The sequence below is a fragment of the Bubalus bubalis genome, chromosome 1 (genome assembly GCF_019923935.1).
Source record: "Bubalus bubalis isolate 160015118507 breed Murrah chromosome 1, NDDB_SH_1, whole genome shotgun sequence".
In the NCBI taxonomy this organism is placed as follows: Eukaryota; Metazoa; Chordata; class Mammalia; order Artiodactyla; family Bovidae; genus Bubalus; species Bubalus bubalis.
Window position 1 is genome coordinate 32,228,767 of NC_059157.1, and position 25,229 is coordinate 32,253,995.

At 39.4% G+C, this 25,229-nt stretch overlaps 1 protein-coding gene across 9 annotated transcripts in view; it reads right to left on the reverse strand.

Moving 5' to 3' along the window:
• Positions 1–25,229, reverse strand: part of TENM3 (teneurin transmembrane protein 3) — a 1,064,917-nt gene that overhangs the window by 444,849 nt on the left and 594,839 nt on the right. For all 9 annotated transcript variants that reach the window (XM_044938509.2, XM_044938511.2, XM_044938515.2 and 6 more), the window contains one exon: positions 8,104–8,410. In XM_044938509.2, coding sequence (XP_044794444.1) covers positions 8,104–8,335 — 232 coding nt within the window. In that variant the 5' untranslated portion in view covers positions 8,336–8,410. The remainder of the gene's footprint in view (positions 1–8,103; positions 8,411–25,229) is intronic.

The following is a 25,229-nucleotide window of genomic DNA, read 5'->3' on the forward strand; positions in this document are numbered from 1 at the left end:
GTCTACTTCACTGATCAACTTGTTTTCATTTATGCCAGTGTCTTATAGATGTGATTACATGACTTCCTAGAATTTTTTTAAATGTATGGTAAGGGCATTTTATTCTCACTGTTGAATATATTTTTGGCTATTTTTGACATTTATTTTTCCACACAAATTTTAAGATCACATTTTCAAATTAAACATAAGCCTTGACTTCTATGCATTTATTTTGGTAGAACTGATATTTTTATGATGTCTGTCTTCCCATCTGAAAACACTGACTCTCTTTCCATTTAGTCAGATCTTGTTTTATGTCTCACAATAATATTTATGGGTCTGTTCTTATTAGGTCCCATACAGCTCTTGTAAAATTTATTCCAAAGAACTTTATAGTGTTTGCTGACATTGTGGTAAGATATTTTTTCTGACTTCCAAATTTAGCCAATGATTGTTTAATAAATATTTAGAAGTGGTATATAACATGCATCAGGCAATTGTTCTATTAATAAGTAGTTTATATATATTAACTCATTTCATCCTCAATAAGCTTGAAAGCTAAAGCACAATGTGCATAGAAGAAAACTGAAGTACAGAGAAATTAAGTAATTCATTCAAGCAAGTTACCTGGCCAAAATCGGGTAACCTGCCATGCAATTAATGAGTGAAAGATGTGGGTCTGAAACCCATATCATCTACATCCAGAGTCTATGCTCTTCACTATTGTGCTACATACACTACCAGTGGGGTCTCTATGTTTACCTTCTATTTACCCAAGTACCGATTTGCTTCAAATATTTAATGTTTTTTATTTCAAATGGTTTTTGCACATACAAAGTCAATCATGTGTTCAACAGAAGTGCGAGTTTCAATGTTTCCCCAAATATACATCAATTGTTTCCTTTTCTTTCTTTTTTTTTTTTGTTTCATTTTCTTTTCTTATACAATTGCTAGAAAGTCTAAACAATTTTGCATAGTAATTGTGAGGGTAGATGAGCCTTTCTTGTGTTACTGACTTGAATGGAAATGGTCCTAGGATCTTACCCTTTAAAATGCTGTTCAATTTTTTTGATAGATTATCTTATACAACATATTTATGTGTTTTTCCTTCTTGTTTTATTTAGTGAGCTTTATTTTAAGAAGGAATAGCTTTAAAATTTTTACCCCAAACCACTTCATCATCTAGTGATAAGATCATGCTTTTCTACATTGATTTATTAATTTAATTATGTTAATAGATTTCCTAACACTGAAAAAAATCCTTGCATCACCACCAAGGATTAGTAACCACTTGGTTAACCTAGTCCAGACTATTATCCTTTTATTCATTTCTAGATTCTTACATACAAAGATTTAGAATTTTTATGTACATATTGAGAAGCAATTTTGGTCTAGATATTCTTTTTTTTTTTAATTTTATTTTATTTTTAAACTTTACATAATTGTATTAGTTTTGCCAAATTCTTTTTATATTAAGTTAATCAAGTTTTGTTATTAAGGTTTGTCAATATCACAATATGATTCTAAGTGCTTTCCATCTTTTTTTTCTTTCTTTTTTGAATAGCTTTCTTAACTTTGCACTTGCCTGCTGGTAAAAGTGAGTCACTCAGTTGAATCCGACTCTTTGTGACCCCCTGGACAATAGCCAACTAGGCTCCTCTGTCCATGGAATTCTCCAGGCAAGAATACTAGAGTGGGTTGCCATTTCCTTCTCCAGGGGGTCTTCTCGACCCAGGGATTGAACCCAGGTCTCCGGCATTGCAGGCAGACTCTTTACCGACTGAGACACCAGGGAAGCCACAGGAAGCTATCTGGTACTTTTTAATGATGTCCCTTTTAATCACCTTTCTAATCTCTTCTGAGATGATCGATCCTGACGAGTTTTCTCCCTGTTTTGAAATAACCTGGGGTTGATCATATTTTATTAAGAAAAAATAAATTTCTCTAGATTAAAAAAAATGCATTGTTTGGAGCAGATCCTTTTAGTTATTACAATGTCTTCAGTGTCTCTCCTTATTTTTGATCTTGTTATTCTGTAACCAGGACCATCAGATGCTTTCTGGTTTCTTTGCCTTTTTAAATAATCAACTTTTTGTGTGTCTCTAATTTATCATGATCATCTACTTCCCATTTTCTTTTGGTTTCTTTGTTTTCCAGGTATCTTACATCTTCCTAAGGTACATAGTAAAGAAACATAGTAAGTTTCTTTTCGCTGGTCTTTTTAGATCTGTTTCTGAAGAAGGTGAACTATAATATTCCACAGTAAGTATATTTAATAACCTTCTTTCTCCCAAAAGCTTTTGCTTTGTAAATTTAGCTACTATGTTGTTTAATGTATGCATTTAAGAATGTTCATCCACTTGTCTCTTATCTTTTACTTACTGGTCCTCTTTATCCTGTTTAGTCTTCTTAATTGTCAATTCCACCTTTCCCGATATTAATACTGCTGTTCCTACTTTATTTGTTTGTATTTACCTAATATCTCTTTATATGTATCTCTTCATTCTCAACCACTTTTTACCTACCCTCTCAAGCCTGTTTCATATAAGTACCAGTAACACTTATAAATCAACTGGATAGTTTCTGTAAAAATTCAGTGTATTTTCATTTCATGTAATATCTCATATATAAAGTTCCCTTTTTCCATCTTGTTTTATGGTTTTTCCTGATTTTACTCATTTCCTCTTTTTCCTTGGAGCTGTTTTTGCTAAAGTGATCAGACTGCTATTCATTCCTTTCCCCCCCTGCTAATTAGGTAAGTCTATTGTGCTTTTCTTCATTTCACTAATGACTATCTTCCCTTTCCTGACATTCATATTCAAATACTTATTTTTCATTATTACATGAATGCAAGACAGCATTCTTGAATGAACACAAGAATGCAAATTATTTCCTCCACTAAAGCTCTATTCTGTAACTGTTTCTCCCCTCTCTCTTTGGATGAGATTTTTGGACCACTTAATTTCCGTACTAATTTCTTCCAGCTATTGGATTTTGCTGATAGGAAAGGAGTTTTATTTCTAGTCTTTTTTAAAGGCTTCCCTTATAGTGATTCTTGTACATTTCACATTTGCTGTATCATCATCATTTGGGACCTGAAAGGGGGGGACTCAGGACGGGCTACTGCCTTTCTCAGACTAATAAGAAAACTGATGACTTCTTCATATGTTCACTGACCACTTGAATTTGCTCCTCTGTGAATTGTCTCTTCAAGCCATTTCCCATTGGGTTGTCTTTCTGCTCTCAATTTGTTGAAATTGCTGCATCCCCTTCGGAGCTTTCATCTGGCCCCGCAAGGAAAGCACCTGCATCAGCTCTGACCATCAGGACCTGAAGAAGGTACTAGACCTCATCTGCACCCATATCACTGCTCAGCTCAGGGGAGGTAAAGAGTTGGCTGGAGATGGGAGGATGAGGCACCATTCAAGCCACCCTTATTCCAGAATCCTGGATGCACATTTACAGGGGGACTCACACTGCTCCTCTAAACGTCCTTTTGTTTCACAGAAGAGAGTTCTGTGGTAATAGAAGGGGCTAGCATCTGGAATCTTGTATAAAAGAAGGACTGGGACTCAGGATGCAACCCTCTAAGGAAGGGCAGTGGGAGGCTTCGGGGCTTGTGGGACCTACCTACTGGCCTTGGACCAGCCATGTTTCGAGGTGAGAAGTCATGTTCGTGGGAGCCAGGGACTGCTGACGATGAGCAGGAAGAGAAGGCAAATCCCAGAGCGGCAGTGAGGAGAGTGGAAAGTTTCCGGGACCAGAAGCAAGTGGTCAGGAAAGCATGTGAGCCACTCTCGGAAGTCAGAGAGTGTTGGCCTGTCCATCCTTCCCTTCCCTACACTATAAGTGGATTCTCTATTTTGATTTCAGGTGTGGTACAAACACAGACATAATGCTGTCTGCTTTTCAGATGTAAGAACAGATAGACTTCCTTCCCACTGACATTGTATAACAGAAAAGTAAATGGTAATCTTTTCATTTTAAAATCCTGAGATTCACAACCTCAAACTCAATGGCTGACTAACAGATAAATACTTTGGGTTAAGATTATCTCAAAGGTGTTTTTCTTTTTCTTTTTTTCAGGCTTATAGTTCTGTGGAACAAAAGTGTTCCCATTTCCAGATGTCACCTCATTTAAAAATTCACCTTCAGGGCCAACATTCTGTGTTGGATTGATGAGGTTTCTCGTGTGGTCAAGAACATTACAGGCAATGTACATAGTGCCGAAAAGAAGATATTTTATCACTTCTCTAAAAACTGGGGATGATCTTATGCAGCTGTTTCATAAGAAATCTGTCTCACATCTGATGGGATAAATTCCCTTCAAAAATGAATCAAAGAAAGTAGTGTCCAAGATGCCAAAGAACCCACTATTAGCCAAACTCCAACACACCTACAGTGAGCTCCACAGCTGCTAAAAGACAACTCTTTCCATCACCCAATAAACCACAAGGAGAGATTTAAAAGGAGAGACAGAAAGAGATCTGTGTAAGATCCAGTCAAATTACACTTCACTGTAAAAAGGAAGCCATCCTCAGCTTTACAGTATCTAAATAGAACATATAACTTAAAATAGTCACCTACCAGTCAGTAAAGCCATAAAAATGATTAAAACCAAGTTTGAGAATTGACCATAAAATTGGTTGATAAAAATAAGGAAATTGTATTTCTGTGTTTTTTTTAATAGTTGATTAAAATTACTATATTTCTAGATTTGATTTTTCTATGTAATTGAATTAATGGGTTGTTGTTGTCTCATTGCTAAGTCATATCTGACTCTTTGTGACCCCAAAGGCTGTAGCCTACCAGGCTCCTCTGTCCATGGATTTCCCAGGATGTGAATGGAGTGAGTTGCCATTTCCTTCTCCAGGGGGTCTTCCCAACCCAAGGATCTAACCTGCATCTCCTGCATTGGCAAGACGAGTTCTTTACCACTGAGCCTCTGGGGGTAGGGGTGGGTTCTCTCTTTATCCCTTCCTCCAGCTGAAGGCACATTTTCTCGTGTCATTCAAAGAAGTGGGTTTGGACTGACAAGGTGTGGACAAGCTCAATTAGCATAATTCTTTGGAAGGGATTCAATGATCTTTGGCTACTATTAATATTTTTTATCTTTCATTTTTATTATGTATATGATGTCAAGAGCTGTGGCAGGAAGCACATTTTGTCAATTAAATAATTAATCCCACAGCATAATAGTCAGGGAGGAAAAACTGACATTTGTCAGGTTCAAAGAAAATGAAGGCTGGGGAGGAGGTTTCATTACTCTTGCTCAGGAAACACATAATCTGAGAGCAGATTTGACTTGTTCCCTTCCTCACCTACCGCTCCTGCTACAAGCATTCCCTGTATCAAACCACAAGGAAGAAAAAGCATTTGCAATAGTTCTCTCCCCGACCCCATCCTCATCCACCCAATCACAAAATCACGTTAGTTTTATTTTTTACATATGTCTTCAGTCTCCTCCTTTCAGTACCATCAAAGCTGGCTAAAATTGACTGCACAAAACTGCAGGGCAAGGATGACACTAAATTGCCTGCTTTCTGCTTTAGCAAACGCACAGAGGTTAGAAGCCTGAGCACTGGAGGTAGATGGCCCCGGGTTCAAGTCCCCGTGGGGCCCTCACTGACCATGGGATCTCAGGCCTCCAGGCTTGACCGTCTCAACTTGCGAAAGGATCCTGCTCTCGGGCCCCACCTCCCAAGGTGCTGGGAGACTTCAGTGATGGTGCACACACCTCCCAGCACATAGACGGCAGCGAGGTAAGGAGTCAGCACGCCTCGGCTATAAATAGCGGTGCATTCCATCTACGTTTTTCATATGATCTGATTTATGAACATGTCGAGGGCGCTGTAGCACCAGCACACACGCTGCACTTTCGCTTTTCCTTTCACTTCTGCTCTTCACCCTCCTCGCACTATTCCCCTCAGTCTCTCCTGACAGGAGGCCTCTGTCAGCGGCCTGGCTCTCTGTCTCTTTCCTCCGGCCCCTTCCCGCTCTAGTCCTTGGCTGGCAAGGAGCCGGGTAATAGGACTGCCTGGTCCCCTAAGTCTAAGGTTCCAGGGTTTCCACAGATGGTCTCGCCATGTCATCAACAACAGTCTGCACTGGATTAACGCTGCCTGGGAGGTGAAAATTTCAGCTCGCTATTTTTAACCTGTTAAGCATCCTTCTCTGTGCCAAAACTAAACGGTTGCTTGGGGTGGGGATGTGTTTCCTGGGTGCATCATGCCACATTTGCAGCTTTTTTCTCTAATAGTGTTCCACAAGGTATTTTTTTCCCCAATAGGTCACTACACAGTTATTTTTGTTATAAAAGGCAAGACTTCACCAGGCTCCCATTGCCTGCATGTCTACAGTGCCTCCTATTTTTGCAATTGGTGAAAAATATACTCTGATAATCTACACTAGCTGCATAGACAACATGAAACAAAAAATCGGGTTTAGAATGATCGCCCATTGGACAACAGGGGCTTCCCTGGTGGCTCAGAGGTTAAAGCGTCTGGCTCCAATGCGGGAGACCTGGGTTCGATCCTTGGATCAGGAAGATCCCCTGGAGAGGGAAATAGTAACCCACTCCAGTTTTCTTGCCTGGAGAATCCCTGGAGAAGCCTGGTAGGCTACAGTCCATGGGGTTGCAAAGAGTTGGACACGACTGAGTGACTTCACTTTCACTTTCACTTTTCATTGGACAACAAGCTCAAGACCTTTAATTTAGCAAGAGTACCTGTCTCAAATATGTGCTCCATATTTCCTCTAAAAACTGGATTAAAACTGTTAAACAATTTTGTCCTCTTTCATGCAATTTGATACATGTAATTAGTAAGGCAGGTGGGGGAAGGAAAAAACTTAGGCAGTAAGTGGGGGGAAAAATCTCCCTTTGGTAAATCAGATAAGTCTTCTTGACATAAACTGGTTTTAGGTGAGGGAACACTATTTCAATCTAGTTAGGATGGCTCTTTTCACAATGAAGAGAAGGAAAAAAACGTGGAAAATTTTTCAAATTTTTGAATGATTTATTGCATTATTACTTTTTCTGAAATTTGTTCCTGCTCAGGATCAAACTGAGTCACATTTTCTGTAAGGTGACTAGAAAAGAATGAATATATTCTTTATTTTGAAGTTTATTTTTCCTCATTTCTTGATGCAATTTGCTAAGTGAGGCTAAGCTATGGGTAAGTGTACAATGCAGGAGCAAGGAGATTTTATTAGTGGTAATGTTGCACGTATCGCAAGACTATGTTAGAAGAAACAAAATGTCTCTATGTACACTCCCCAGGCTCAGATGGTAAAGAATCTGCCTGCAATGCAGGAGACCCTGGTTTGTTCCATAGGTCATGAAGATTTCCCTGTTCGGAAATGGCAGCCCACTCCAGTATTCTTGCCTGGAGAATTCCATGGACAGAGGACCCTGGTGGGCTACAGTTCATGGGGTCGCACAGAGTCAGACACAACTGAGCAACTAACACTTATGCTAACTTTAAAGAAGCTACTGTCTTTAATGGGTGGATATCAGAAGGGTTAGGATTGTGAGGTCAAGTTACAGCAGTCACTGCTTCACTGGTTGAACACGCAGGCAGAAAACAAGAGTGTAAAAATGTTCCACAAATAAATGTGAATGATCAAACCATAACAGATTATATTATGGGAAACTAGGATGTTTTAACCTTAATGCCCTAGATTGCCTTTGAGTGAGAAAATGGAACTCTTCTGAAGCAGGTTCTCCTATAAACAAACACTCAGAAGCAGCTGGGCTGTATGGATCAGGAGATGATCCAGAGGAAGAATAAAGATGGGTTTCCTTACCGACAGTTCTGTTCTCCTTACACCAATTCTAACTAGAAAAACACTGTCTGTGAGCATCTTCCTGAGCCTGGGAGGTGCCCAGATAGTTTATGCTCCAACACTCTGACTGTGTGCAGGAAGGACTTGTGTCTGGGGCTCCATATGACCATAGGTGGCTTTCCACCTCTAACGTGGAAGACTCTGGGATCACCTAACATCTCAAAGTCTGAATCAGACGCTAGAACATCAATCTAAGAAAATAATCATGGCATCCTGACAACAGCAAGTTAGTGCGAACTAAGCGTGCCCACCGTTTCACTTGGACAAGGACCTACCTACCTTGTCTGGAGAACTCATCCGCTTCTCTGTGAACCAAATCCTTTACTCTGTTTCCGTAAAGCAGCCGTGAGGAATCGTGATCAAAGGCTTTCAGGGTTTCGCTGGAGCTATAAGACTTCTGCGTGGGAACACGGCACTCCTCGTTGTCTGCCGAGGAGTTCGTATAGCGCCGCTCCTTCTCCCGGCGGTTCTTGGTCAGCGAGCAGTAGGGCCGCCGTTCCTTCACATCCATACTTCATTCCTTCCGGGGGCACATCAGTCCTGGCTGTGGCCGGGTCGGCTCAGGGGTCCATCCTCAGTGGTCTGCCTGTGGAGATAAAAGGTGGCATGATGTTAGCATCAGTTCAGTTCAGTTCAGTCACTCAGTCGTGTCGGACTCTTTGCGACCCCATGGACTGCAGTACACCAGGCTTCCCTGTCCATCACCAACTGCCAGAGCTTACACAAACTCATGTCCATTGAGTTGGTGATGCCATCCAACCATCTCATCCTCTGTCAGCATTATGTTCATCTAAAACCCGATGGCCTCCTTAACCTGGAGAATGGTGGGAGGGAAGGGTATTATTGCATATGGTGGAAACTCACTTTCCCCAAGAAATGAACACTGGTGAAATCAGTTTAAGGTGTCCTGTCTCATCAGGAGGTGAGGCGTACCTTCTGGTAATGAGTGTTATGAGTCCCTGTTGAAGCTACTACATCGAATCTTCACCTTAATGATGATCTAGTTGCTAAGTCGTATCTGACTCTTCTGACCCCATGGATAGCAGCCCACCAGGCTCCTCTGTCCATGGGATTCTCTGAGCAAGAATACTGGAGTGGGTTGCCATTTCCTTCTCCATCACCTTAATACACACACACACACACACAAAATAAGCTCAAGGTCAAATCTTGATCCAGAAGCTAGCTAAAAACTGGCCTCAATGTTTTCTAAATTTTCCACAATGGAAAAGGTTTCTCCTGCCGCATTTTCTTTATTCACGAAAAAATTTTCTTTAAAAAAAAAACAAAAAAACTTTTATTTCTTTAATCTTTTTTTTAAAGAACAAGAGAAAATTGGGAGCTTCTTAGAAGTGCAACTTTGTTAAGTGCACCAAACATTTATTTTATTTTATTTTACAGACATTTCCTTCAGAGGGCACAGGTATCATGTGTTAAGGACCTCAATGTCTTGACTGGTGGCAAAGTGGATCCTTCTCTCCTATTCCTCTCCTTCAAAAGCATTTCCTCTTGAGAAAATGCATTGAAGCAGCACTATCTTGATATTTAAGGCAATTTGAGTAGCTAATTTGATGGGGTAGTTTCTTGCAAGGGCCAGTAGCAAGAATGAGTCAGAAGAAGCAAGGTGAATGAATAGTGTTTCTTTGCCTACCTACTCTTTTTCTTGAATTTCCTGACAGGGGTTAAGGTGGGCAGAAAAGCCTCTGTCCCTGAAGATGCGAGCCCAGGAGAGGGAGAGTGGCCCAGGGCTGATCCACATTTTAATTGGTCCTCCTTTGTCTTTATTCTTTCTCATTTTGTCTCTCCTTTTAATCTGAAGGTCCCCAAAGGCCTTGTCTTCAGCTCTCAGGCCTTTCCCTACCCCCACTCCTTTCCTAAACTCACTTTTTACTTGACTAATTCCATGATCAACTTGAAACAGTTGAGTCCCAGTGGCCCCTGGTCTTTCTCTGGGGTTCCACGTCCTTAGTGCTAAAGCCCTTCTCCCAAGCAGTCTCTCCCTGTCTCTTCAAGCTCAGCCGCCAGGATGTACATTACCCTGCTCTTTCTTGTGCTTCCAACATGGAGTCTCATAGCTAACTCTGATTCACTGACAGTGGCTCAGCTGACATCTGTGCCGACTGTCAACAAGTCTCAATTCTTTCTGAGCAAAATTACAGCTCCTAATACTTTTCACTTTCTCACTTCTGCCTTCTATCCAGTGATGAGGAGATGGGGAAAACTCTAAGCTGGAATGACCCCAGAGTTCCAGAGCCTCTGCGTGAAAAATTTGGATATTCCTTCTGCCATCTCTCCAACTGAACAAAATCCCAGCCTCCCATACTGACAGCTACCCCACATGGGCTTTCATGTGTCTCTGCTATGATTTGAGCTGGGCGCTTAAAAGGAGCTGCTAATATTTTAGCTTGGTTGTTGAAATGTATCTTGAAATCCCTACCTTTGTCTTCTTTTTGATGAATCCTATTTTAAAAAGATGAATTTTTTCACTGACCCCTTCTGATTTAAACAGACGAATGTTTTTCACTGACCCCTGCTGATTCATTACGCCATTTTTCTCTTTACCAATCCTTCCAATAGCTTTTAATAGAAATTGGATTTCCCTTAATGTAGCTTTCCTTTCTATTTAAGACAATAAATAATTTCAAGGTATGGTGACAGGAGTATTTTTATACCATAGGAATAAACCAGGAACCCACCAACTCACTCTTGTTATTCCAACAAACAAAAGTTACTTTAGATAAATATTTATTGAATGACTAATATGCTGAGAACATACCACTGAATCAAACAACGTCCCTGCCCTCAGGGAACACATGCATAGTGAGGGAAACAAATACATTTTTTTTGTAATGCAGTGAATAAATATCCCTGAGTTAAAGGAAAATCTTGTTTCCAAAACAGTCTTGCTCTCTTTGGAGGAAAGGTTTATGTAGACTCTCATAACTGTACGATCATCAAAAAGCATTTCATTGACCAAAAAAATTGTAATTTAAGCATCTTTGGTAATAGAATTTGGGGATTTGAGGTCATCATAAAGGTTCCATCTCTCACCGTAAATTGACAGCTTTTTAAAAATAAGTATCGCCATATATAGGACTTCCCACATGGTGCAGTGCTAAAGAATCTGCCTGCCAATGCAGGAGATGCAGGTTTGATCCTGGGGTTAGGAAGATCTCCTGGAGTAGGAAATGACAACCCACTCCAATATTCTTGCTGGAGAATTCCATGGACAGAGGAAATCTGGTGGGCTACAGTCCATGGGGACACAAAAGGTAAGCACAACTGAGTGACTGAGCATGTATACACATTGCTATTTATACAAATATATATGCATTTTTATACTTTAAAAATAAACTGACTAATGCCAGGGAAAACTAGTTTCTTTCTCTGCTGCAGTTTTGTTTCAATTAGTTAGACGAGGCATTGGAAAACTAGTCCCTTGACCAAATCTGACCCATGACCTGTTTTTGTAAATAAAGTTTTACCGGAACGCAGCACATATGTTTGTTTATGTATTCTCCTGGACTGTGTTCCTGCTGAAAAGACATAATTGAGTGATTGCAACAGAGACTGTAGTGAATTAAATTGCAGTTACCCCAAAATATATGCTCAAGTCCTAGCCCCTGGTACCTGTGAATGTGACCTTATCTAGAAATATAGTCTTTGTATTAATAGTTACAATAGAGTTAGAATGAGGTCATGCTAAATTCGCATGGGCTCCAACTTCAATGACTGGTTTCTTTATACAGAGAGAAGAGGGGCGCTTGGATACAAAGAATTACAAACAAACGAGAAAGGAGGCCAGGTGAGGATGGAGGCAGAGATTGAAATAAGCCTAGTGATGCCAAAGGCTGCCAGCAACCAGCAGAAGCCAGACAGATGCATGGAACAGATTCTCCCTAGAATCTGAGAGGGAGCATGGCCCTTCTAACACCTCAATTCCATACTTCTTGCCTCTAGAATCAAAAGAATGAATTTCTGTTGGTTTAAGCCACCAAATTTGGGATATTTTGTTACTGGAACCCTAGGAAACTAACACAGAGATCTGATGACCCCATAAAGTCTAAAGTATTTGCTGTCTGGCCCTTTTAGAGAAAAATTGCGAACGTCTAAGTTAGACCGTACATGTTTCCATTCTATCTTTTTCTTTGTCCCTTTGGATCTTTGAATGTAAAAGTATTTTCTTTACTATATAGTTCATGATACAATTTTTTTTTCAGTCTCCCAAATCAGATAAATCAAAAATTGGTAAGTTCTTCAAAGTAGTAATATGAACATTTATCAACAGTGGCAAAGATGCATCCTTGTAGCAATGCTACCCGTGTTATAAATCAATTCTAATTAAACATTAATAAATTAGTACTAGATAATTTTAGGTATTCTTGAGTTTTATAGAATATCTCTAGCACTAAATATCTGACTTTTCTCTATTTGTGAAGTGATTCTAGAGCACCATGAAAAATCAAGATAGAGTATTCAAATACACATCAAAGACAAAGACATTTCGAGTTTAGGGATTCCAAGCAATAAGAAATCCTTAGCATCTGGCTTTCCAGTGTTGCAAATGGCTCAGACTCTTCAAGGATTTAATTTACACTGTAACGTTTGCAACTACTGATACGCTTCTGATGGAAGTCAGTGAGTTCAATATAACTTCAAAAGGCAGTTTTCTGCATTATCTCCAGCACTCAAAGCTGAAGATGAGAAGGTTAAAAAAATGCCGCTACTTAAGTGACGCTAAATTGTTAAAGCACTTTGATGGCAATTGCACAGTCTTACCCAAGGAAGAGGGTCGCTGTGCGCATAGTCAGCATAAAGAGGTTAATTAACAGGACCTGTGCTTCATCAATAGGTGGGAGCTTTGAAAATGTAGGAAAACTATTAGAGAGAAAGGGGACCAAAATTTTTTGGTTGAACTGGCTATATACTGGCAAGTATATGACAATATCAAACTGATCTGGTTAATTTTCATGAGCGCCTTGAAAAACCACTCAGTTACTACACATAGCACTGCTCTGAAAAACACAGCTGGCCTTAAGCAAATATCATTACTTGGCTATTTGTTTTTCCTCAATATCTTGCAAAGTATTTGAAAGATTCAATCAATGGGCAGGTAGTCCTGATTTAGGGACTCTAGGTATCAAATCTTCTATTTTAGATACATTATTTCAACATTATTTGAAACTTGGCCACAGAACTCAGGACATTATCACATTGTAACATTATGTGTTCCTAACTCCAAAGAAATATTGTAAAATTGTATCTTTAGGAAGTAATCTGATTGTAACTGGACTGCCTATATTTTTGAAACCCTTGCTGCCAATGATTAGAATCTCTCAGGCTGCTGACAAAATCATCTGTTCCTCTAAAATTCTGTAAGCTTGTATGTTGATACAGCAACTGAAATAGAAACAAATGTCCAAACCCAAAGGATTAAGCAACCTTTTGGTCAAACTCACTCTTGCTTCCATTGTTATTTATTATCTGCAAGGATTACAAATTCCTGAATATTTCCCTGGATATCTTCCGCATAGACTGCCTCCTCAACTTAATAATAGTTTGGAGAAGCTCCGCCAAAGGGATGAGCAGATTTTAGAGAAATGCTCATTTACCCCAGCACATTTGAGGTTAATGATACAAATTAAATTATTTGTACACAATACCAAGAAGATTTTGCCTTTTATTATTCATGGCTCATATTTCCCCTAATAAGCTAGTATTTATGATTTATTACCAGTTATCTTAATCCAACAGTAAATACAACTTTGCACACCACAAGAACTTCAAAATGTTTCCTTTATTGAATAACTAGATTACTGTTAATTGAACACAAGATGAAATCAATGGATATTGTTCATTTCAGAGAAAATTTTGCTTCCTGAGACAAATTTATAAATCAAAGAATTGGAATAATTAAGTACAAAAATAAAATCATGTTACGGTGATTTTTAAAATAATGTTAGATTCAAGTACAACTAAAATGTGAGCTTACAGTTTCAAATAGAAGAACACAAGTGAATCTCATGTTTGAGACACAAAATTAAAACAGAAACCAAACTGAAAAATATAGGGAATGCAGAGTGTATCGTGAGTAACAAAAGTGGTGCTTACTGAGAAGATACAGTAATAAATATAGCGCATAATTAGTGGTTGACAAGATTAGAAACAAGAAAAGTCGCGTTCTTGACACAAGACAGGAGAGAAAGAGAATATTTGATAGTGATAATAAATAAGAAGTCAACTTCTGCTTCCAGCCAACATGGAGTAACTAGAACTAGATTTACCCTCCTGTCTAAAACAGCAACAGGGGCTACCCTTGCAGTCTAGTGGTTAAGACTCCATGCTCCCAAAGCAAGGGGCCTAGGTTCATCCCCTGATGGGAGAACTAAGATCCCACATGCCACAACATAAAATAGCATGGCCTAAACATAAAATAGCAACAACAATAAAGTAGACAAAATACATGAAACAAAGCTTTCAAGATACGGACATGAAGAAGTGAAGGATGGTGAACTTTGAGAAAGGGAGACAAACAGGTGAGCCCTTGATGACCCTTGCTCACTGCCTTGAGAGAGTTTCTAGGCTGTAGCACAGGAAGGAGGTGCCCAGGAAGAGCTTAGCTGACTCCCTAAGCTACAGAGACAGTGCTGAGGGACTTCTGTAGTGGTGCAGCAGTTAAGACTCTGGGCTTCCAGTGCAGGGGCCCAGTTCCATTCCCAGCTGGGAAACTGAGATCCCATATGTAGCAAGGTGTGGCCAAAAAGAGAGTGAGAGAGAAAGCGAGAGCTGAAATTTGGTAGAACAGATGGTAAGAATTTGCAGGACAAAGTATTGAAGAAAAGGAGTTGCATGAGGAAAAAAAAATCTGTAGGGGGTCCTTCTTGAGAATTCAGCAGAGTACTGACCAGCACATGCATGTGAGGGGACCACTGGAGGCCAGGGAAGGAATGATTTGGAAGGGTTATAGCAGAGTTGCTCAACCTTGGCATTACTGACATTTTAGATGGAAAAATTCCTTTTTGTTGGGGGCTATCCTAGGTCATTTAACAGCATTCCTAGCCTCTGTCCACTAAATACCAGTAGCACCCCTAGCTATGACAATAAAAAAAGTCCTCAGACATTACCAAATGTCTCCCTGGGGCAAACTGCTCCTCTAAAGGACCACTGAATTACAGGAAACAGTACCCAGAGCTCCAACAGGGCCAAGAATAGTGTATAGTTTTGCCAGACTAGAAAAAGCTCATAATTTATTAGGCAATGTACTCACAAAAAAGGCTTGCTCAGTTGTGGGGAATAATTAGCACTAGACTAAACATAGCTCTGGTCTCAGTAAAAAAAATTCTTAAAAGCAAGACCAGAAAGGATCAAAGTGTTTCCAAGCAGCTTAACTGTCCCATAACAAAGCTTAAGAATATTAAAGGAATAGAAAAATAACCCGCACTCAACAAAGTAAAAATTCACAATGTCTGTCATTCGATCAAAGAGTACCTGGCATGCAAAGGAACAGGAAAATAATGAGAAAAATCAAGCAATTGAAACCGACCCAGAAATGACATAGGTGTTAGAATGAAAAGACAAGGACATGAAAACAGTTATTAGAACTGTATTCCATATGTTTAAAAAATTATATGGAGACACAAAGGATAAATTAAAAAAAAAAAATAACCAAATCAAACTTCTAGAGATGGAGCTGCCATGTCTGAGGTGCAACATACACTGGATAAGATGGATAGCAGATTAGATATTGTGGAAGAAAAGATTAATGAACTAAAGTTATAGTAATAGAAACTATATGAAATGAAGCACTGAGAAAGAGTAAAAAAAATAAGTAATCATCAGTAAGATGTGAGACTACTTCAAAAGGCCAATATATCAGTAGATGTAATTGGAATCCATGAAGGAGGAGAGAGGAAAAAACAGAAAAAATCCTGAAGAAATAGCAATCCAACAATTCCCAAACTTGGCAAATGCTATAAAAACCCACAGATCCCAGAAACTCAATGAAGCCCAAGCACAAGAAAAAAAAAAAATATGCCAACACACCTGATTTAAATTTTTCAAACTCAATAATAAGAAATAAGTCTGAAAGCAGACACAGGAAAAAGGCACATTGAATGCAGAGTTTCCCATTGGAAATAATGTAAGCAAGAAGACATTAGAGAAATATTTTAAAGTACTGAAAAGGAAAAACAAAAAACAAAAAACCTGTCATTGTAGAATTCTATAAGCCATGAAAATATCTCTTAAAAATGAAGGCAGAATAACTACTTTTTCAGACATATTAAAGTTAATCACTAGTAAGACTCTCATTACAAGAAATATAATGGAAGTCCTCCAGGCCGAAAGTGACATCAGACAGAAATATAGATCTACAAAAGGAATAAATAGCCCTTGGAAATGTAGTTATATGGTTAAATATGTAAGATATTTTCTTATTAAATCTCTTTAAAAAAATAGATGACTAAACAAAAATCATAAAGTATTGCGGATTTTATAACGTGTGTAAGTCAAATTTATTGCAACAGTAGCACAGAGGAAGGAGTGAATAAACAGGAGTATAATATTGCAAGTTTTTTATACTATATGTGAAGCAACATAATCCAACCTCAAGGTAGGCTGTTATACTCAAGATGTATTCTTTAAACCCCAGTGTAACCACTAAACAAAACTGAGAACCATAGCCAATAAGTTAACAAAAGAAATAATGGAATCGTAAGAAAGGGAAGCATTCTTTACAAAGAAAAAAGAGGAACAGGGAACACGTGGGGCAAATGGAATACAAGTAGCAAGATGACAGACTTAAACCTAACTAAGCCAATAATCACATTAGATGTAAATGATCTAAACACTCCACACAAGGCACAGATTTTCAGATTGGAATAATATAAAAAAAGGTAAACAAAGAGCAGACCACAAATCAGGTAGGATCTCAGCCAGGGTGGAATATACTTTAAAACAATCCACTTTGAGAAAGAAACCATTCATAATAGATTATATTAGTTCATTAAAGTGAAATGTCCAGATTAAGCAAATCTATAGAGTCCAAAATAAAGCAGACTAGTGGTTGCTTAAGGCTGGGGCTTGAGGAGAAATGGGAAGTGAATGCTAACGGGTTAAGGGTTTCTTTTGGGGATGATGGAAATATTCTCAAATTGACTGTGGTAATGGTTGCACAACTCGGCAGATATGCTAAAAACTGTCGAATTTTGTACTTTAAATGGGCGAGTTGTATGGTATGTGCATCACACCTCAATAAAGCTGTTGTACTTTTCTTTTAAAAATTAAGAAATAAGACCCAGTATAATAGGCTCCAGTTTCATCCACCTCATTAGAACTGCTTCAAATGTATTCTTTTGAATGGCTGAGTAATACTCCACTGTGTATATGTACCACAGCTTTCTTATCCATTCATCTGCTGATGGGCATCTAGGTTGCTTCCATGTCCTGGCTATTATAAACAGTGCTGCGATGAACATTGGGGTACATGTGTCTCTTTCCCTTCTGGTTTCCTCAGTGTGTATGCCCAGCAGTGGGATTGCTGGATCATAAGACCGTTCTATTTCTAGTTTTTTAAGGAATCTCCACAGTGTTCTCCATAGTGGCTGTACTAGTTTGCATTCCCACCAACAGTGTAAGAGGGTTCCCTTTTCTCCACACCCTCTCCAGCATTTATTGCTTGTAGACTTTTGGATCACAGCCAGTCTGACTGGTGTGAAATGGTACCTCATAGTGGTTTTGATTTGCATTTCTCTGATAATGAGTGATGTTGAGCATCTTTTCATGTGTTTGTTAGCCATCTGTATGTCTTCTTTGGAGAAATGTCTATTTAGTTCTTTGGCCCATATTTTGATTGGGTCATTTATTTTTCTGGAATAGAGCTGTAGGAGTTGCTTGTATATTTTTGAGATTAGTTGTTTGTCAGTTGCTTCATTTGCTATTATTTTCTCCCATTCTGAAGGTTGTCTAAGCCAGAAAGAAAAACACCAATACAGTATACTAACTCATATATACGGAATTTAGAAAGATGGTAGCAATAACCCTGTATACGAGACAGCAAAAGAGACACTGATGTATAGAACAGTCTTGTGGACTCTGTGGGAGAGGGAGAGGGTGGGAAGATTTGGGAGAATGACATTGAAACATGTATAATATCGTGTATGAAACGAGTCGCCAGTCCAGGTTCGATGCACGATGCTGGATGCTTGGGGCTGGTGCACTGGGACGACCCAGAGGGATGGTATGGGGAAGGAGGAGGGAGGGGAGTTCAGAATGGGGAGCACATGTATACCTGTGGTGGATTCATTTTGCTATTTGGCAAAACCAATACAATATTGTAAAGTTTAAAAATAAAATAAAATTAAAAAAAATAAAAGGAAAAAATAAATAAATAAGGAAAAAAAAGAAATAAGACCCAATTACATGGTGCTTCCAAGAAATATACTTAAATATAAAGATACAAATAGGTTAAGAGTAAATGGAAGGAAAAGAGAAAACTAACCATATCAATAATTGCATTAAACACAAATATAAATGATCAAAACAATTAAAAGGCTGCTGCTGCTGCTAAGTCGCTTCAGTCATGTCCAATTCTGTGTGACCCCATAGACGGCAGCCCACCAGGCTCCGCCGCTCCGGGAGTCTCCAGGCAAGAACACTGGAGTGGCTTGCCATTTCCTTCTCCAATGCAGAAAGTGAAAAGTGAAAAGTGAAGTCGCTCAGTAGTGTCTGACTCTTAGCGACCCCATGGACTGCAGCCTACCAGGCTCCTCCGTTCATGGGATTACAAAAAGGCAGAGACAGTCAGATTGGATGAAAGAGCAAGACAAGACCAGCTGGAGAAACACTCAGCAGCAATTGACAAGAATGCAATGGATCTGTTTACATGCATTGACGTGGAACTATGCCCAAGGCAGTATGGCAAGTATAGGTGTTAGTTGCTCAGTCCTGTCCAACTCTTTGCAACCCCATGGACTGTAGCCCACTAGGCTCCTCTGTCCATGAAATTCTCCAGGCAAGAATACTGGAGTAGGTTGCCATTTCCTTCTCTCAGGGATCTTCCTGACCCAGGAATCGAACCTATGTCTCCTGCATTGCAGGTGGATTCTTTACCGCTGAGCCACCAGGGAAGCAGAGTATTCATTATTTTTTTTATTCATTCACCGAGCATGTCAGGCATGACAATAGGTTCTGGGAATGGAGAGATAAACAAAGCCTAGTCTCTACTCTCTTTTGTTCTGAAAGAGGGGATGGAATTTAAATGATGCCACACAAGTAAATCTGCAACTGAAACTGTAGCAAATGCTGCAAAAAATTGCAAGTTGCTAAGAGACAGAATAGAAGGTAGGATTGGATGGAGACTGAGAGACAAGAGAAGGAGAGATCTTACGTGACATTTAGGCTAAGAGCCATTGCAGAAAGGGTTTAGCCTGATCACAAGTATGTGACTCAGAAAAGAGGTAGAACAGACCAGGCGGAGAGAACGTATTCCAACAATACATGGAGGGAGGGGCTGGTGGACAAACACCAGCAGGACTGGGGCAGAAAGAGAGGAGAGGCGTGAGATGAGTCCAGAGGGCACCGGGGCCCAGAGGCAGAGCTTCTCAGGACTGACTCTGTGCTTTCACCCCCATATCACCAATAATGGGTGACCACTGGAGAGCCATACATGGCACGTTTGACATGATCCATCAAACTGACAGTATGGAAAGATCCCTCAGGCCAAAGCATGGAGCACAGGAAAAACGGAGGTCTGGAGCAGAGACAGGAAGACTTGCTGGTAGATTTTTGCAGAAGTTCAGGCAAGATGTCGAGTGCTTAGACGATGGGCCTTTTGACGGTAGCGGGCATTTAGAGAGGTGGATGGATGGGAGAGAGAGACAGAGCACCAGAAGACCGTGATGGGCTGAAATGAGGGTGAGGACAAGGAAAGCATTGGGGATGACCCCCAGGCTGCTGGCTGGAGCAGACTGGGGAGGAGGGACATCTATCAGGACAGAGTGGGCAGGGGGAAACCCCACAAAACCATTTAGCACACACTCCCAGTTCTTTTCTTTAATTTAAAACAGACACCATTAGGCAGTAATCTTTATTCCTTGTAGAAACTAGAAAATACAGAAAAGAGCAAAAAAAAAAAAAAAATTGTTGCTCACTTAATATTTTAGTTGCACCTTTTCAGATTTTTATATGCATGTGTGTTTATGAATATATGTGTAAAATATAATTTATAATTTAATATAAATGATCTTGAAACCCATTTCTACTTGGCATTTTATGAACAGCTTCATTGAAGTAGATATATTTATGTTGTTATTTTAAAAATGATAAATTGGAAGCTTGTTCATTTAAAATTGAAAATTATTCTTAAGGCATAGATAGCAAATACACAAACTTAGAAAATGAAACAAATAGGAGCAATATACTAAAATAGCTACTGAATAAGTGTGAATACTGGAAAATTTTTAATTGGAAAATATATAGAACAGTGCCTGGGGCTATAAGAAAAGTGGCTTGAGTCTGATCAAATCATTAAAAATTCTTTCAAAATTTTTTATGTGTAGAAAGAAACAGAAACTTGGAAATTATCAAAAAAGAAAAAAATACAGATAATGAGGCTAATTTACCCAGTAATGTAAAATAGGGATATACTACCTGTGATTTAAAAACAAATAGAGCAATTCACTTGCACAACTTGAAATTAAAAGTGATTCTATCTTTCCTAATAAAAATAGTGACAATAGTAATATAATAGTAAAATCTATTAATACAGTTATGTGGGCTACAGCTGCAAAGGCTTGAAAAACTGCAAGAAAATGTCATAATCTCCACACTTGGAATAATTTGGGAAAAGGCCCTCTAGAATCCAACATGGCTAAGCCAAATGCAGTTTTCCTATCTCCCAAACCTTTAGGGTGAAGTGTAAATCATCTCAATTTGCCTGCCTGCCTGGATCAACCAATATCTATCATATATATTTAAACATTTTTATGATGGTTTAAGCCAGAACCCTGAATCTAGAGGCCACCACTTTATTCACCCATGTTTCAAAATGCAATGCCTTTGAAAACATTGATAGTAATGCTATCAGAGTCAGAGGAAAAATTAAACTGTTATGAGACTGTCATCAGACTGTGTTATCCAAATAGCCTCTAATATACACTAGTTTGGTTTTTTTTAAGTTGCTCAGTCGTGTCTGACTCTTTGTGACCCCATGGACTATACGGTCCATGGAATTCTCCAGGCCAGAATACTGGAATGGGTAGCCATTCCCTTCTCCAGGGGATCTTCCCAACCCAGGGATTGAACCCAGGTCACCTGCATTGCAGGTGGATTCTTTACCAGCTGAGCTACTAGGGAAGCCCACACTAGATATAAAGCAACCAAATCGACAGCTTTTTTTTTTTTTTTTTAAGTCCTTGGCTTCTTCTCATTTTATTTTTTTTATTATTATTTTTTAAATTTTATTTTATTTTTAAACTTTACAATATTGTATTGGTTTTGCCAAATCGCTCCATGTATTGTTCTGATTGAACTGGGTCATCGACTATCCTTCAAACATATGTGTCTACCCCGGTGGACATGCCAGCCACCCACAGTCAAATACATAACCATAACAATAACCTCCACTCTTTAAACACTTTTTCATGCTAGGTTGCACATAGCATTATAATTCCTAACAAGAGCTCATCAAGTTTTTGATATTTGCCAGTTTTACAGGTAAGGAAATACGAGGAATTGATACAAAAAATTGAAGTCAGACACACAGTGAGTGGCCAGGCTGGGAATCACATGGCCACACAGTATTCTCTCATTTAAGTCTCTAAACAGTTGCCAAGCTATAAGGCCTGCGGGACATCGACTCAAAATTCAAACCTCTAGCCATAATGTGAGAAAAGAAGCAAGCCTTTTGCATGGCTGAAAAACACCTACAGCTTCTGTATCAGAAAAGTGACCTGTGTGTATTACTGACCTGGTGACAGTTGGGGACCCGCATGCCACTGGAGGAGCTTCTTAAATGAAGAGCTTGGACTATTTCCCTAAGTGCTGGGCATATTCCTCTCTTGAAGAGTGGACATAAAAGCTCCTTGATGAATTATTAATTTCAATCTTGATTATTTATTGAGTGCTTAAAATACGCCAGGTGCTTTACATATATGACCTCACTTAATCCTCACAGCAAGCTTGCAAGGTAAGAATTATGAATTCCATTTTCACGGGAGAGAACGAAGACCTGGAAAGATGAATGGATTCATCCAAGGACACAGAGTCAGGAAGTAGCTGAGTGGAATTTGAACACATTTCAGTTAATTCCAAATCTGTCCTCGTAACATTAGCTCTCCTTTCCAACCTTAGAACAAGAGGGGATTTAAGCCATAAACAAAAACAAAGTCAAGCCATTTTTTTTTTTTTAATTGCTGCCCCACTCAGCATGTAGAATCTTAGTTTCCCCATAAGGGATCGAACCCATATACCCTGCACTGGAAGCAGAGTCTTAATCACTGGACAGCCAGGAAGTCCCTCAAGCAAATTTTTTGTTAAAGCGGGGAGGGGTGGAGAGGGAGGGGCAGCAGCAAAGAGTTTGATAAACTGCGCCAGGACATCAATGGCTCCAGCAAATGAAGGTTGTCACATTGAAAATACCACAAAAATTAAATTTGCAGAGATCATGGTACTAGGGATGCAAAAGGAAGAGCAAGGTAAAATTCACCTGGGGAGTAAGAAAGGTGGAAAATTCAAGACCCAGTTAAAAAGGCCAAATATATTGGGAGTATTTCCAAGCTTCTTCTTTGAGGAAAAGACAATTTAGGAAGAAACGATACCACATTCTGATATTACATGTTTCAGAGGAGAACCCAGTCATAATTCCCTTTGCTTTGCCTCCCCTCCCATGTGGTTTAGTTACTAGAAGAGAAAGTCTTTCATACATCACAGCCAGTGTGGTCGTGCTGCTGCTGCTGCTGCTAAGTCGCTTCGATTGTGTCCGACTCTTTGCAACCCTATGGATAGACGGTAACCCGCCAGGCTCCTCTGTCCATGGGATTCTCCAGGCAAGAATACTGGAGAGGGTAGCCGTGCCCTCATCTAGGGAATCTTCCCGACCCAGGGATCAAACCCGCATGTCTTCTGTCTCCTGCTTTGGCAGGCAGGTTATTTACCACTAGCGCCACCTGGGAAGCCCCATTGAGGTCACAGGAGGTTTTTCTTTTTCTTTTTTTTTTTTTTTGTATGCCCCGTATTTCCCTTAATAAATGCTCCTCTACCCCTTGAACAGGCGGTTCATATAGAACAGACCCTCATCCTAGGGTCAAGGAATTGCCTGCACAGAATCTCAGTGATTGGCTCAGGAACGGACATGTGATCTAACTCTGACCAATAAGATCAGCTCCAGGATATGTGACAAAGCTGCTGGGAATGTGCATACTCAAAACCAGCCAATGTAGAGTTGCTAATCTGAGAAGATGAAGACCTAAATCTTGTTTACATTTTCACCACTATGTGAAGAAGGCCTGCCTGCCACTGGAGTCTAAATAGAAGAAAAGAGACCTCAGAAAGAGAACTGACAAGTTCTCACTCTACTTTTTCAAGTTAAAAAAAAAAAAAAATCTAATACAACTGGGGTGGAAAATCAGGTTTTGATCAGACAGATGATGCCAAAAGCCCAGCTCTGCTATTTACAATTTATGTGGCTTATAACCTGGGACAAGTTATTTAAACTCCCTGAGATTTGGTTTCCTACTTTTCATTTTCTAAAATGCTTCCAACAATATCTTTCTTATAGAGGTATAGAGATATCATAGAGATATTATGCTGATTAGATGAGATACAGTTTTAACAGCATTTTTGCCCAGTGATTGGCATATAACCTAATGTTGACTTGATAAGGACCAGTTACTATAATTAAATTCAAAAACATTGTTCAGTATCCAAAAATAACATCCAGTATCATTGGACTTATCTGAGGAAGCTGGGATGGAGAAAAATGTCTAAAAACTCAGTTCTACAAGGTTGAGAGTCAGAGCTTCTACATCTGTATTGAAACATTTTGCTAAAATGTTTGAATGGGATTTGGGGTTTGAATTTTTACAAGCTTATTCAGAAATACTATGTTATCAAGAAAAGAAACAAATAGTCCCCACACTGATAATTTCAAAATGATTTCATCTCTAATGATATCCAAATATGTATGTCTTGGTAGAAAAAGCGAAGTCAGCAAACAACAGGAAAAAACTTTGAGGAGAAGCAATGAAACTGATTAAGAGTCTCTAGATTGAAAGGATTATGTGAGGTTTTATTTTAGTAACAACTAGGTGGAGACCTGATAACTACCCACAAGAACGTGGAGAATAAAGATAACTGCAGTTTTTCATGCCTCTCTAACCCACAGCAAAATTACTATAATAAACATATCCTCTGTCTCCTGCCCACCAGATAGTTTTCATCTCAGTCTGAAAAGTACCAAACCACCCAAATGGCACCTTCTTTACAGACCCCCGGAGCTCAGGAAATGCTGGTTCCGTGCTGGAGGTGAGGGTCTTGTTCAACTCGTGTCTTCCTGCAGAGCCGTGGACAGAGTGATTCCCAAACTGCGCTTCTCCTTGAAGCGGTGAAGCTCAGGAGACAGAGCCATTCCAGAGCTGCTTTAGGGCTTCAAAGTGCCTTTGGTTCAGTCCTAAAGAACTATGGAAACTCTCTTATGGACTACCTCCAACCCTTTGGCTGTGGACTCAGTCTCTGTGAGTGTGGGGAAAAGGACCAACATCTTTATCACCAGACTGGCAAGTAAATTGTCAACTTCATCAGGAGGATTCAGTTCTCTCTACTATTTCTCTTCTCTGGTATTTATTGTTTGTTTTTAAGTAAATTTTCATCCAGCTCTATCAGGACACATAAAGACGCTTGCCTCGGTCGAGGCTCATACAGGAATACACTGTTTTGATATCTCAAGTTTAATCATACACCTTAAAGTACATATGTATAACAGACTCAAATATTATGACTTTGTATAAACACAGCCAAATCGTCAAGCAAAACTAGGAAAAGTATATCCAGTTAGTCAACCTTTCTAGATTTCCTGAATGCTTTCTATCATAAAGACAAATACATACGTAATTTATAATGTTTGTAAAAAATGGTATGAGTTGGGGACATACGGCCTGACCCAAGCTGACCTTGTCAGGGGCACCTGCTGAGGGGCAAAGAAGGGGTTGCCATCCAGTGATGGAGCTTTGTCTGCTTCAGGAGGGCCCCTTTCAATAACTGGCACAAAGGCCCTGGTATAAGCAGTCCAATCAAAAAAATGTTTTTTTTTTTTTTGCTGTTACTGTGAGTCAAGGCACAGGATGAAAACGCATCTATGAAGCAGATGAGATTGTTGCTTTCTCAGATATCTGCTGAACAGGAGTCTTTCAACT